At 45.6% G+C, this 15,293-nt stretch overlaps 1 protein-coding gene across 1 annotated transcript; it reads left to right on the forward strand.

The window, feature by feature from the left end:
* The first annotated feature begins 12,907 nt into the window (after positions 1–12,907).
* LOC101600836 (PRAME family member 12-like) lies at positions 12,908–14,347 on the forward strand. The gene has a single exon (XM_045155539.1). It carries the CDS (start codon positions 12,908–12,910, stop codon positions 14,345–14,347), a length of 1,440 nt encoding a protein of 479 aa, XP_045011474.1.
* The last annotated feature ends 946 nt before the right edge of the window (positions 14,348–15,293 follow it).

Here is a 15,293-nt window from a genome sequence, read left to right on the forward strand (position 1 = left end):
AAACTGTAACTCCAAGTCCAACAACTCTAGCCAGTGACAAATCTCCAAGTCCAATAATAATAACCAGCAACAAGTCTCTGGCATTCTAATTCCACCCCTCCAGACAGGCTACTCACAGTCCTGGAAAACTTCACCTGGGCTGGCAGCTTTCCTTAGCAGCCATCTCGTGGTCCCAGTGTCTCCACTGGGTCTCCACTGCTATCCGTGGTTCATCCTCATGGCCCTGCGGGGTCTCCATGCAGACAATCAGCAAACCTGCTTCACACTGCCCAAGGCCATTTCCAAAACACAAGACTGTGTTGCAAACTCAATAACGCTGTTTTCCAGCATTTCTTACGTAGGGGGCCAATTTGTTGATCCAGGGGGGAATAAAGCAGACTTTGAAGAACAGGACACTCCTTGAGCACTGAATCCCCTTCAAAAGAGTCTACATTCTTTTGTTATCCCAGTACAGGTCAGCTGTCCCAGTCTCAAAGGTTGTGATCTCTCAATTGCAGCTGAACAGGCAGCAGTTCACCCAAAGATTTCATTTTTTTCTGTGCCATATCCCTCTGCTCACGCCAGTTCATTTCTATGCAAAGCAGCTCTGCACAACTTCTCAGGGCATGGACATAAGAGCAAGCTTCTCACACAAACTGCTAGCCCAGTCCAAGCAAAGCTCCTTCTCACCTTCATAAGCCAAACCTCACAGTCCATAGTTCTTACTGCCTTCCGGTCTTTCAACTCTGACCAGAATGGTCCATAGAGCTGTACTTACAGTACTGCAAAGCATCTCTTAGGCCAAGGTTTCAAGTCCTTCCACATTCCTCTTGAGAATCAGCTCCAAAAGGCCAAAACCACATAGTCAGTTGTCTAGCAGCAATTCCACTTCTCAATAACACTTTACTATTGCAGCCCAGTTCTCATTGCTGATAGAAATCACCCAACCAAGAGCGGCTTGTGGGAAAAAGAGGTTTATTTTGGCTTACAGACTCGAGGGGAAGCTCCATGATGGCAGGGGAAAACGATGGCATGACTAGAGGGTGGACATCACCCCCTGGTCCACATAAGGTGGACCATTGCAACAGGAGAGTATGCCAAACACTGGCATGGGGAAACTGGCTTTAACACCCACAAGCCTGCCCCCAACAAAACACTTCCTCCAGGAAGTGTTAATACCCAATTGCCATCAGCTGGGGAACCTAGCATCCAGGACACCTAAATCAAACCACCACAATGTGCAACAGTCATTGTCCCCATGGGAATGTTTCAGAAAGACAGGAGGAAAAATAATCTCAGTTGTTTTTTTCCCATGAGAGTTGAGAAGATAGGCAAAGTACAAGACCTGGCTCCACAGGAGACTGGTTTTTGCCTAGAATGGGACGCAGTATTGTGGTGGACATGGTGATCTTTGGATACCACAGGGAGGATGATAAATCAAAGAAGAGAATATGAAACCATGTTGAAAAATGGGAAGGGAAATTTATCCTAGTGACAGAGGTCCTTGGAAACACTGCAACTTGTGTTGGTGTAAGGGGGAACTGGTGTGTGTGCACATGTGCATGCAGGCATGTTCATATATATGTAGGTATATTTGTATGCATGTATATACTTTGTGGTACTCAGGATTGAACCTAGGGCTTTGTGCAAGTTACATAAGCACTTTATCACAAAGCTACATCTCCAACCCTTTTTCTATCTTTCATTTTGAGAGAGATCCTCATTACATTGACCGACAGAGTTTGAACTCATTCTAAGTTGGGAGGGCCTGAAAGTTTTGATCCACCTCTTTCACTCTTTGGAGAAGGTGGACTGGCAGACCTCCAAGAACCTCCTAGGTGAAGCTGAGACCTTGAGTGGAATGAAAATGCATCCCATTGATCATGAGAAGTACCTGGATGAGTCTAATGAGGAGAGACAGCAAGAAGGACTTGCTTGACGATGCACTGGTTTCCAGTGTCTAGGAGTGAGACTTTCAACTGGGGAAGGAAGGCACTGGGGCTGGTCCATTGGGTGAGTGCTTCATGCAGCAAATGCCAAGACCCATCTTCAATGCCTGGTCAGATCAATGGAGTGAGAAGAGAATCAAAGGAGGGTGATCCCTTTATTCCTATTCTTTCTAGCATGCTCCACTTCCCTTTAAAAATCAACACCATTTCCCCCCCTGCCACTCAATAGTTTCCCAAGGATATATGCTCCTTTTAGGAATCAGAGCTCTTTCTCATTGCAACAATACCCAAGACACTGGAATTGTTTAAACGTTATGCTGATAAGAACAGTATTGCAGTTATGTTCTTGTTACTCTGAGAAAACACTGACTAAAAGATGTTGATGGGAGGCAAGGTTTTGTTTCAGGTCTGAGTGGACAGCTGCTTGCAGTAATGGCGATAAAAGGTTGGCACCTGACTACTACTTCTCACATGGTAATTTTCAGCTCAATGAGGAATTAGTGGGCAAAAATAGGGAGGCAGTTTACGATGAGAGTGATATGTTCACTTAACAGAATAAATGTTAAACAAAAGACCAAGATCATATGTACGGCCATGTTACATCAGAAACAAATTTCTTCCAGCAGTTGACATATTTAGAAAGGCTATCAGGAGCATCAAAGATTAGAATATGCTTCTCAAAGTTCACTCATTTGGGTGACATGTCTGCACCCTTCTTACTGAAATGTAATTCTGTGTATATACTCCACTCAAGAAATAAAGAAATGGAACACTCAGGAGACGTATATTGTTGCTAGAAAATTTTCAGTGCCAGGGATGGAATATCTTCCAGTGAGTTGTTGGCCAGGGAGATTCCCGAGGCCCCCAAAACATTGTAGGCCATTGCCAAGGCCCTTGGTTTCCCACCAGAAATAGATGGTAAGACCCTATTGCTGAAGACTCCATATACTTGGGCTGCAAGGCCACTGAGAAATCTTGCTGGATCTGAGCTGATAACCTCCTCCATGTAGACCACCTGACAGAAAGCTGGAAGAAGCCATTCTGCATGCAATTCAATGGGAGAAAGAGAAATCACTAGTGAAGATACTTATCAGTGGACACTGCAAGCTTTATAATTGGCCATCCAGGCCAAATGAGCCAATGGGTGCAATAGTGGCACATCTGTCATGGGGGAAACCAACTGTCCTCTTATTGGATGGAAGCCCACACCATGGGAAGTGAATACATCCCTGTTACTGAAAACTTAAAACAGGGGTAGTCATGAGCCCTAAGGGTGTAATGTCTGCTGCTGTCTGGCCAAATGTATATATTATGCTTATCAAACTGCCCAGTAAGCACTTCTCTTAATGTTCACACCCTTATATTAATGCTAGTCTCACTTTTGGTAAAGAATCTTCTCTTTTCAGATGGCAGTGACCTTGGGATGACTCAGAAGGTATCATGGTGATGGAAAGAAATGACCGCAGTGCTCATCTGTGCAATATCTGTATTACACCTTCCAAGGCTCAGGGTCTAATGTGGAAGAGGTGACGGAAAGAATGTAAGAGCCAAAGGAAGGGCAGGACTCCATACAACATGCTTCCTCCAGACACAAAATGGCCTGGATATCCCTGGCCTCACAGTGCCTGACACTACCTGCATAAGACCATCATAAGAGGAAGAAAAGATCAAGACATCAAAAGTAAAAGAGACTGATTGAGATGGCAAGGGGGTATGATGGAGAGTGGAATTTCAAAGGGGTAAGTGGGGGGAAGGGAGGGTATCATAATGGGGTATTTTTTATAATCATGGAAGTTGTTAATAAAAAAAAATTTTTAAAATAAATTCAAAATAAAAGAAATAAAGAAAAAATTAAAAATGTTATTTGACAGATAGGGAGATATGAGAGAGAGAGAGAATAGTCGTGCCAGGACCTCTGCCAGGACCTCCACCAGCCAGCCACTACAAATAAACTCCAGATGCATGTGTCACCTTGTGCAGCTGGCTCACGTGGGTCCTGGGGAATTGATCCTAGGTCCTTTGGCTTTGCAGGCAAGTGCCTTAACCACTAAGCCTTCTCTCTAGCCCAAGAAATAATAACATTTTTAATTGTGCTTTATGGTTTTCTATGAAAGAAATAAATCACTATATAGATTGGAGGCTACATTAGAGAGAGAGAATGAGAATGAGCATGAGGGGGCCTCCAGCCACTGCAAACAAACTCCAGACACATGCATCCCCTTGTGCATCTGGCTAATGTGGGGCCTGGGGAATTGAGCCTCAAACAAGGGTCCTTAAGTTTCACAGGCAAGCGCTTAACCGCTAAGCCATCTCTTCAGACTCTCAAACTGGATTTTAATATCAAGACTGCTAGGGGCTGGCACTGGAGATAGAAGTCAGGGGTAAACAGATTACCCTGCATACTCAAAGGCCTGGGCTTCACCCCTTTGTACACCAGGCCCAGTATTCTGTCTACCTGTCTTGTCAAAAATCCTCTCTTTGCATCTTTCCCTGCTTCCCCCCACTCCAGTCTCATTCTAGCTTCCTTGCCATTGCTACTGATGCTTAGTACAACCTATAAACAAATCACACCATTCATATTAGGATTGGGATATGAAAGAGAACAGGCAGCATTTGCTTTTCTGAGCCTGCATAACCTCACTTGGTCTGATTTTTCTGATGTTCATCCATTCCCTGCAAATTTCTTAATTCGCTAATGCCTTACCACTGAGTATAATTCCATTGTTCCTATGGACCTCAGCTTCATTATCCATTCATCAGCTAATGGGTGTGTGAGTGGATTCCATTTCCTAGATATTGTGAATAGAGCAAGAACATCGTTGAGCAAATAAGTGTACAGTAAAGTGTCTTTAAGGTACATGCTCAGGGTGGTATAGTTGGATCAATTGGTAGAGCATATCATTGATCTTTGTAGATCGTAGGAGTGCAAGCTTGAGCAGCCACTATGGGAATCATTAGGGATGAACAGTGGATGAAGTTTCCTCTGTCCTCTCCTTTGGAAGCCCTTGTTATCAATTGATTCTTGACCATAGCCATTCTGACAAGAGTGAGATGAAATCACATAGTTGTTTTCACTTGCATTTTCCTGATGACTAATGATGTTAAACAGTTTTTAGGTGTTTATTGGCCATTCATATTTCTTCCTTTGAGAACTATTTGTTCAGTTCCCTGCCCTATTTCTTGAGTAGGTACACAGACTGCTTTACTGCTTAGTTTTGTGAGTTCTTTGCATATTCTAGATATTAGCCCTCTGTCAGCTGGATATCTGGCAGTGCTCTCTGGAAGATGTAAGTCATACTGCTATGGGTGTGGAATTCAAAAGAAAAAGAGGCTGGAGAGATGGCTTAGCACTTAAGGTGCTTGCTGTGAATCCTACAGTTCTAATGTTTGACTCTCCAGATCCCACATAAACTAGACACTCAAGGCAACACAAGCACACAGGGTCGCACATGCACACAAGTGGGCACACGTGTCTGGAGTTTGATTGCAGTGGCTGGAGGCCATGGCACACCAATTCTCTTCTCTTTTCTATCAAAAACAAAAAATAAAAAAAATAATAAAAAACAAGAATGGATAGAGGAATGTAGAAAGCAATGGTACTCCTCGAAGGGAAAGGGAAAATGAAAAGGAACCATACTGTGTGCTGACATTTCACACCTGAACCTAACCCCCATCTGACCTTCACTAGTGGGAAGGAAACTTATGTTCAACTAAGACTAACCCTTCCCACACTGGCTCATGGGGACCTGAGGGTGGGTTACCTCTTTGCCCATGTGAGCAAATGCTTATGACTGTGTACATATTTGCTGGTTTGCATCAGGTGATGCCAGCCCTGGGATTTCCCAGGAAACACAAGCATATGTAGGCCTTTATACTTAATCACATACTAGAAATTAGAAGATATAATGATCTCCAGGGAACAAGTGGGAAACTGAAGAGAACCTGAGAGGCAGAAGGAATTATCTGGGGTGAAACTTTAGTGTGAAAGAGGGTATGGATCGTGACCCTGCTATACCTCTTCCAAGCTGAGGTGTTGAAAGAACCAGACTTCCCAGGCAGTGGGGTGGAGCGTATTGCTGTAACTGTGTCCAATTTTCCCTGGGCAGAGAGTGTTGAGCTGTGGGATTCATTGGGAAGTTCATGATGAAGGAAGAGAACCAGGTCACAGGAGACCAAGAAGTGACCTCACATCATTGACAATGAATGGCCAACAGAACCTGGAACTTTGGTTGCCAGGAAGCCACAGTCCAAAGGCGACAACGGACTCACTTGCTCTTGGACTGTAGAGAGAGAAGGATGTTCTCACTTTGTTTCTTGAGCAATGTAGGCTCATGCCTCAGTAACGTATGGAATGGAGGCTCTGGTCACCTCATACAGGCCAGGAAACCTCTGTGATACACCAGGCTGCCCCAATTTCTCTTTCTCTGTCTGTCTGTCTGTGTATACAGAGAAACATTCTTTCTGCACACTTTCCACTTCAGTGTATATCAGTGAGTAATTTGGTAGTCTGTCAACATTTGGACATTTTTGTTTTTATTTTATTTTTCGAGGTAGGGTCTCACTCTTGCCCAGGCTGTCCTGTAATTCACTCTGTATTGTCAGGATGGCCTTGAACTGATGGCAAACCTCCTACCTCTGACTCCTAAGTGTTGGGATTAAAGGTGTGGACCACCACAACCAGCTTTGTTTGCAGATTAGAATCAAATGTTGTAAAAAAAAAAAAAAGTGCCAGACAGGACTTCTGATAATGGAAGTAGGTGGAGAAAGCGATGAAATACCTCACAATTGTAGTGCAGAGCTCAGATTGCAATTTTGTCTGCTCATTCCTGGCCACATATCCATAACTCACCACTACCTGGAAGGTGCTGGACCTCAGAATGAACCAGTGAGTGCCCACGTGAAGCCTGGGGATCTCAGTCTTCCTTTTTCACTCTTCTGAGGGCTCATCTATCTCTGTGCTATTTGTTTTCATAGGCTGTGTTGAGGCCTAAATACAGTTGTCCCTGACAGTATTGAGTCTGGGAGTAAAAGGACTTGGGGATCTGGTGGGTGGCATTCACCACCTGACAAAGCGCCCTGCCCAGCACTCCCCTTTCTTAGGCCTTGGGCAAAGTTCGTTTTTTCACATGTAAAGGAGTTTCAGATGCCATCTAGTATACCTAGCATAAATGGCACATGACCTAAGACTTCACCCAGTGCATCTCAAGATTCTCTGTTCTTACAGAGATACCTGCAGAGGAGCTGCTTGGATTTACTCACTGCACAATCGCACCAGCACCTGTGGCTGCAGAAAGTTCCCCAGGCACCTAGCACATAACTCAGAGAAGACACAATTTTTAACTCTGGCCCTTCTCTTGGGCTTCTATCCCATTCTAAATTGAGCCAGCCCCTCTAGATGTACTGACAGGTGGGGGATGTGTCACCTAAGGACTGACACCCTCCCAAGTCCTCTAGGTCCCCATCTTTCCAGCCGGATTGTAAGAAGGACCAGAAAACCAGGAGGTGAGTGGGCTTTGGGTAAAAGGGGAAGTCAGCTCCCCTCTGCAGTGTGTGATATTTGGGGAGCTATTGCTTTAGGGCTGAGCAATGGCTACCATGCTGTTCATGTTGATTCCACTAGAGGACTGACATCTGGGCTTTCCCTGCAGATGGAATAAAATAGATCTGTGGGTGGAATCCTTGTAAGTTATTGCCTTATGTAATTTCCAGTTTTGGTTTAGTTTATTTAGAATGGATTAATATATTTAATATAAAAATCTGATAATTTTTTTTGTTACTGGCTACTTTTCTGTGTCACTTCATATCTCCTTCACTTCAGTGCCAATCTTTTGGATCTGAATATGGATATTAAAGTCTAGCTCCATTATAATATAATTGTTGTATGGCCAACTTCCTGCATAGAAAAGTGAAAACAGGGCTGGAGTGATTGCTTAGCAGTTAAAATGCTTGCTTGCAAAGCCATCCCTTAGGACCCATGTAGTCCAGATGCACATGGTGGTGCACGCATTTGGACTTTGTTTACAGTGGCTGAAGGACCTGGCATGCCCATTCTCTCAAACAAAATACATTTTATAAGAAGAGTGAAAACAACTCTTGCCAGCTTTATCAAAAACATTTGGGCCGGGCTGGAGAGATGGCTTAGTGGTTAAGGAGCTTGCCTGCTAAGACCAAGGACCTAGGCTTGATCCCCAGTACCTACAAAAGCCAGACACAAAAGGTCACGAATATGCTCAAGGTGGCACATGCATCTGGAGTTCGAATGCAGTGGCTAGAAGCCCGGCTCAGTGTAGACTCTTTAACAGGTCATGAAAGGAAGTCTCAAGAATTCTAGTCACAATTAACCTTTCCTAGAAAGAGCTGACCTCCAGCCATGTAACCATGCCACCCTGACACATAGTCTTGTCACCCTCAATAAGGAGACACGCGAAGCTTTCCTCTGAGGAGCTAAGGATGAAAGAAAGCCTTTAGGAATGGACATTTCTAGGAGACATTTCTAAAGATGGGTGGGGCACCACCGACAGAAATATAAGAGCCTAAGAATGGTGGCCTCAGTGACTGATGATGGGGCTCAGGATTGAGCAGAGACAACCAGCCTGCTGCTGGTTATAAGTGAATTGCATCATGTTCAAGAACAAAGGGCATAGAGGTTGTTATCCAAACATCCCACCTCATACCACCAACTGGCTATCTCATCAACCGCCCCCCTTCAAAGCTCCTGTATTCAACTTGAACCTTGTAGAGACCATTTCTCTGCTTATCTCACCTGTCCAAACTTCTGTCTACACTGAGCATTGCTTCTCTTGTTGCAGACCAATGGTACATTTCAGACTGAGAAGTTCAGAAGGTCTTAGGAAGATAGAGTCATCATTTCCCACAAATGTAGAACAGTAGTCATTTTAGAGGATGCCGCCTATCCTTCTGATGCCCAGCTCAAAATCCAAGACCCTTACTCCCTTAGCCTAAAAGGCAGAAGGTCCTATGAGCAATTCTCAGCAGCAGGTGAGCACTCCAAGGTCAGTCAGTGATGACTTCAGTAGAGCAGGTAGCAAGGGGAGCCTGTCAGTTTTGTATTTCTGAAGCTCATGGAATGTTAGTGGCACAGAGGATGCAGAGTGTCGCCACAAGGTCACTATAGACCCTGACCATCACTCAGGGTGACGTACCCGGAAGTCTTTCTCTAGCCTTTTTGAACATCACATACGAAAATGGCTTAACCAAAAATTTGCTAGCCAACCATGTGCTCAGAGAAAAGGTATTCCCGTACTCCAAGGCCAACAGCTACTCCCTGTGAGGGAACCAGGCTAATCCAATAGCCACATGCAGAAGGTGCATACCTGTGGAATCTTTCATTTGTATTATCAGCCAAAGGTTCCAACAGCTTTCAGGTTCCCTTAGCTTTACTGTAATTCTAGGTTGGCTTAACAGAGACCACCAGACAACAAGTGTAAGTAAGTAAGCATTAGCTAAGAGGCTGTAGGGATAACAGCCAGGCTTGGAGCTGTGAGAGAATACAGGGAAGCTTCTAGACCCTGTTGAGGAAACAGACCTGAGTCTAAGGTAGAAAGGATTTGGGGGTTCACCCACAGATGACAAACTTCCTCAGATTATATCACCAAAGAAGGGAAAGATCTATCACTTTTCTTCAGCCAAGGGTCAGGCTCACGTGTAATCCCCAATTTACAATTTGCTTTCAATGAAGGACTGAGTCCAGCCAGGCCTTTAGGGCTTCTGAAGCATAAATGCTAGGACCAGGAAATAGAAGAAATGATTGCAGAGCGTCACTCCAACCTTTTCTTCTAGTGGGTTTGTTTTAGTAAATTCATATTTGTATTTTGACTTTCAAACAGTAGGAATGCTTCTTGGATAAACCAGCCATAAGCTTGACGTTTATCAGCCCAACATTTTGTGCAGACCAGGGAACAAATAAGACCAAATAGGACTCCAGAGAGAAGGCCAGGCAGATGATGGGAATGAATGCTTAACACCAACCTGCGTCCACAGAAATAGTCAAGATTAGTGACCATCTGACCAACCAGGAATGTGAGAGTGGCCAGAGGGATATGGACAGGCCACTTGTCCAGCAGCAAGCATGAGGCCACAACAGGCTGACCTTGGAAGGAGAACCTACTTTCCAGTCATCCTCCAAAGCTGCCCTGGAGGAACACAGGGGTCAGTGTTCATGGACAGCACTGAGGACCAGAAGGGAGGTGTCTATAGATGACTGGAGATGTGCTTATCCAGGTTGGAACATTCTAGTCACAGCAAGAGGCCAGGATCAAGGTATTGCTTTAAAGGAAATCCAAGGTGGAAAGAGGGGAATGTCCTTGGGGAATTCTCAGGAAAGGAGCCACTAGGACCTCCTGCAAGGGTCCTTAGATGTACACATGTCCTCCTGATATCTTAGTGTAGCCAATTGTTGTGCCTCATTTCTTTTTCCATCTTGTGTACTTAAATGGGTGGCCTAAGAGTCTGGAAAGTGTTCTAATTTCTCAACACTTTATTATAAGTAGGCTTTGTGTTTATTTTTTCTTTGAGACAAGATCTTGTTATATAGCTAAGGCTGGCCTCAAACTCTAGCTAGTGCTGAAATTACAGGTGTGCACCACCATGCCAAACTAGTTATAATCTCCACCTTCCTCCATCGAAGACATAAGCCATGCCCAGGAAGGAGTAGTAGATTCAGGAATGCAGTCCTCCTCATGGTGAATGTACAGGGGTGAGGTGAGAGGTCCTGGCCATCGTCACGCCTTCCCCACTATAATGAGCATACCATTCAAACTGTGAGCCCTAAGAAGTCCTTCCTGACTTACCAAAGGGTGAAGAATAAAGGATCATGGGACCTTGAATGGGAGTCAAGTTTCGTGAGTCAGCCACTATTTCTGCTTTATTCAATGTCCCCAAATAGGAGCTGCATGGCTAAGGGTCTCAGCATTTCGTATTGTCATCCACTTGGGCTCTGATAGTGCCAAAAGTTCCCACCAGCAACTTGAAGGATGAGTCTACCATACCCTAGGAAGAGATCCCAGGAAAAGGCCATGTTTTTGGCTACCTGCCTGCCTTGTCCTCTTCCTGTGCAAGTCCATCTATCCTCTTGCTTCCATTGTTCAACTTCAGCCTTCCATTATTTGGTGAAGACCAGAAATTCTCCAGATTTTTGACACTAGATTGGGGTCTGGCAAGGTGTTCAGTCCACGAACTGAGCAGCTATGGGATTCTCAGGTTCTCCAGCCTGAAGCCAGGGGACAGCCTTGGGGTGGACTAGCCTAGTTTGTGTGGAGAGCCGGCTCGGGCACGCTGGTCTCCCCTCTCTGCTGGGGATGTGTGATGAAGTGAGCCAGTTTCCTCCACCATGAGGAAGGTAGTCCTTGAAACGGAAAGCTTGAAATAAGCCATTTTCTCTTATAAGCTGCTTCTGGTTGGGTGTTGTCCCAGCAACAAGTGAACTGCTACAGGGCTGATAGTTGAGGTTGGAATTAGAATCTAAGCACTGAAGTCTTCGCTTGGATGAGTCTTTTGCTAGGTTACCCAACTTTGTAAATTCCATGCTGCTTAGACTTCTGGATGCCCTAGGAAATCAGGGAGAATCCCGTTTTTGTACTTCCCATGTCACCTGAGATAACCTTCAAGTTATTTGTGACCGTCATTACTTCACCGTTAAACAGCATGCCAACAGCCACCATCGATGGCATGCATGATGCTACGTAAGGGGGAACCTTGGTTCAGAAATCCTGCTTTAAGAATCCTGCATTTTGGGTAAGAATAGTATCTGTTGAGAGTTAGGCCATCTTGCTACCAACAGTGTCCCTTAAGAGATAAGGTACAGAACCGTTTCTATTGACATAAATGTACTTAAGAGTTAGGGAGTTCCCAACTCACTCCCTTCTAAGTGGGGCCAGGACATTTTGGAGAAAGGCAAATTCAATAAAATCTTGCCCAGAAAAACATGCTTGAAGACTAGCAATGTGATTTTAGGCACCAGCCTGAAAGTGGTCCTCATGACCAATTTGGCAATTTTAAGAAAAACCCAGACCTTTTCATTTTATTCCTTCTAAGACAGAAATTAATATTCTTGGGCAGAGATACTAGACAGGCATGGGCTAGCTCTATCACAAGGAGAAAGATAACTCCAGGATGCTCCGTGTTTTCTTTGAAAATTGTCTTAGACTCTTTAGAGAGATTTGGCTTGGAGAAAAGTCTCTGGATGTTGTGTAACAGTTATAACACTGTTCAAGACAGACACGTGGTCCCATGTCTTTCAGCCACGATTGACACTTGTCAACTCATTGTGTTTGTCGCAATATCTCTTAGGGATCTTCAGTCTGGGGATGTCTTTTTCTGCAAGTCTGGTATCTCCCATCAATGAGCAAACTAGTACTCCATACAGGGCTTCAAAAGACACAAAGTGCCAAAAGTTTGTCCGTCTTCCTACTCAAGAAAATAACAGATCCGACTCCCGTGCACATAGCTGGTGAGGATGGGCACTTCCACAGCCCAGCTCTGGCCATCTGCTCTTGGCATGGAACACACCTGGGTGGTCCTGGGGCTTTGAGCAGAACTGGCCCTGGAAGTGAACAGGAAAAGGACAAAACAGAATGAGCCACAGAGGAGAGAGTGGGTTGAAACCATCCAGAGCAGGACATTCTAACAAGCCCATTCACATTTGCCTTTTCAGACAGCTCACTGGAAGTTCTTGTCACACTGTATTGAAGTTTTCAGACTCTTCATTGTGGAGAAAGATTACCAATGAACCTTAGGTAAAGGAAAGCCAGGGAAGATTGCATGTAAATCCCCAATTCACACCAGAGCTAGAGAAACACTCCTGGGTATTTAATCACCCAAGCTCAGATAAGAACCTCTGGGACAAAAATCCAATGAGAGAGTCCTGGAGCCTGGAGTCGCTGCCTAGACCAGCTGGGATTTGGAGACCCTGCCATCTTCAGTGTTCCTGGCTTCACCCTCTCTCCCGCAGGTCCATCAGGATGAGCCTCAGGACTCTGCCCACGCTCCGCGAGGTGGCCCAGCGCAGCCTGCTGAGGAGCGAGGCTGCGGCCATCAGCGCTCTGGAGGACCTTCCCACGATGCTCTTCCTACCGTTGTTCGAGGAGGCCTTCAAAAGCACTCGAACTAACATCCTGAAAGCCATGGTGCAGGCCTGGCCTTTCCCCTGCCTCCCCCTGGGGGCCCTGATGAAGAGGAAGATAGCCTACGTGCACATCTTACAGGCTGCCCTGGAGGGGCTCGATATGCTGTTGGCCCAGAAGGTTCGCCCCAGGAGGTGGAAACTGGAAGGGCTGGATTTACGGAGCGGGGGCCAGACCTCGTGGAACTGGCGTTCTGCAACCTTGGAAGACGGCAGCTTACCACAGGCCACGTGCGGGAAACCGACAGCGGCAGCTCATCCGGGGACAGGCATGGATCAGCCCGTGAGGGTGGTGATTGACCTGAACCTCAAAGAGCCAGTCCTGGATGGGTTTGTCTCCACCCTCTTCCAGCTGGTGGAAGAGAGGAAGGGCTTGCTTCAGGTATGCTGCAGGAAGCTTTATATTTGGGAACTGAGCCTGTACAACTACAAGTACATCTTTGAAATCTTAGACCCTGCCGACATCCAGGAGCTGAGGGTGCATAGCACCCACTGCCTGTACTCCCTGCTTCCCTTTGCCTCCTACCTGGGCCAGGTGTGCAACCTGCGCCAGTTCTGTCTCTGCTACATATTGCAGGAAGTCACTGCGGAGACCAAGCAGTGCATTGTTGCCCAGCTGGCCTCACAGTTCCTCAAGTTGCATCGCCTCCAGAAACTCCACGTAAGCAGTGTCCTCTTCCTGGAGGGCCACTTCGACCAGCTGCTTGGGAACTTGAAGACACCTTTGAGTAGCCTGTCAGTGACTCACTGTCACCTGTCTGAATCAGAGTGGAGCCGGCTCCCCGAGCACCTGAGCACCAGCCAGCTAGTGCATCTGAATTTGACAAGTGTCAAAATGACCCACTTAAATCCTGAGCCCTTCCGAGTTCTGTTAGTAAGCATTTCAGCCACTCTGGTGACCTTGAACTTGGAGGACTGTTGCATTGGGGACTTACAGGTCAGTGCCTTCCTGCCTGCCCTGAGCCAGTGTTCCCAGCTCACCACGTTCAACTTCTATGGGAACCTCATCTTCATGTCTACTCTGATCAACCTGCTCTGCCACACTGCCGGGCTGAGGCACCTAAGCGTGGAGCTGTACCCTTTCCCTGTCGAAAGCTATGATGACCAAGGCATTCCCCAGCCTGAGAGACTTGCCCAGCATTATGCTGAGCTTGTGGGTATCCTAAAGGCCATTAGGGAGCCAAAGGTGGTCTACTTTGGTACTTTCCGCTGCTCTCAATGTGACAGGCGGAACATCTATAACATGATCAATGTCTGTGACTGTTGGACTCTTGCTTAGTTGGATGAAAGTTTCAGGAGCTTTCTCCTGAGTGCTGGGAGATGAAAGCCAAGCACTGGAGGGAGGGAAAATATGGTAGGCTGGTTCAATGTGACTGGGAAAGAGGTGAAACCAGAGACCTGGGTTAAGAGGGACAGTAGGATATGGAAAGTGATGAAACTTGGAGGCTTGAGAGATGGCTTAGCAGTTAAGGCCCTTGCCTGTAAAGCCTAAGGACCCAGGTTCAATTCTCCACTACCCACATAAAGCCAGATGCTCAAGATGGTACATGCCTGCAACTATTTGTATTTCATTTTCAGTGGCTAGAGGCCCTGATGCACCAATTTTCTCTCTCTTCATGATAGCACATTCACCTGGAGTTCCTTTCTCTCTCTCAAATAAATAAGTACATAAATAAGATGAATAAAAATGCAAAAGAAAAAAAAAATCCAATGAGAAGAGTCTGAGCCCAATACAAAGCCTCCCATCAAAAGCAAGTGCCTAGAACCCCAGGAGGGGTTCCTCCAGGCTGTGAAGCCTGCCTTAGTGAGACAAGTGCAGATTTTATCAATCAGAGACTCAATGGCCAGAAATCAGATGCTACAAATGGTGTTTCCCCAAATTCTAGGAATGTTCTTGTCCTCAAAAGAATAGGCAGTGTTTGCACTAAAATGATAGTTGACATAGCATTTCTTCTTTCCTTTAAATTGAAGAAGACAGCTTGAGGGGTCAACATGTGGAGTAGGGGGCTTGTGTCATGAAAACTTCATGGGATACAGTACTTTGTACATATTTCCAAACAGGGACAGAAAATTGAGCTTCTTAGCTGGATCCAAATGCCACATGACGCAGTGACCTTAGCAGACATCAGCATTACATTGCCTTTCTGTATGGAAGTTTTGCTTTCATTGGTTTGTAATAAAATCATTTGCGGGCTGGAGAGATGGCTTAGTGGTTAAGGAGCATG

The sequence above is a fragment of the Jaculus jaculus genome, chromosome 7 (genome assembly GCF_020740685.1).
Source record: "Jaculus jaculus isolate mJacJac1 chromosome 7, mJacJac1.mat.Y.cur, whole genome shotgun sequence".
In the NCBI taxonomy this organism is placed as follows: Eukaryota; Metazoa; Chordata; class Mammalia; order Rodentia; family Dipodidae; genus Jaculus; species Jaculus jaculus.

Bases quoted from the DNA above. Each gene is read 5' to 3' on its own strand.
- LOC101600836 (XM_045155539.1), top strand. From the start codon at position 12,908: ATGAGCCTCAGGACTCTGCCCACGCTCCGCGAGGTGGCCCAGCGCAGC.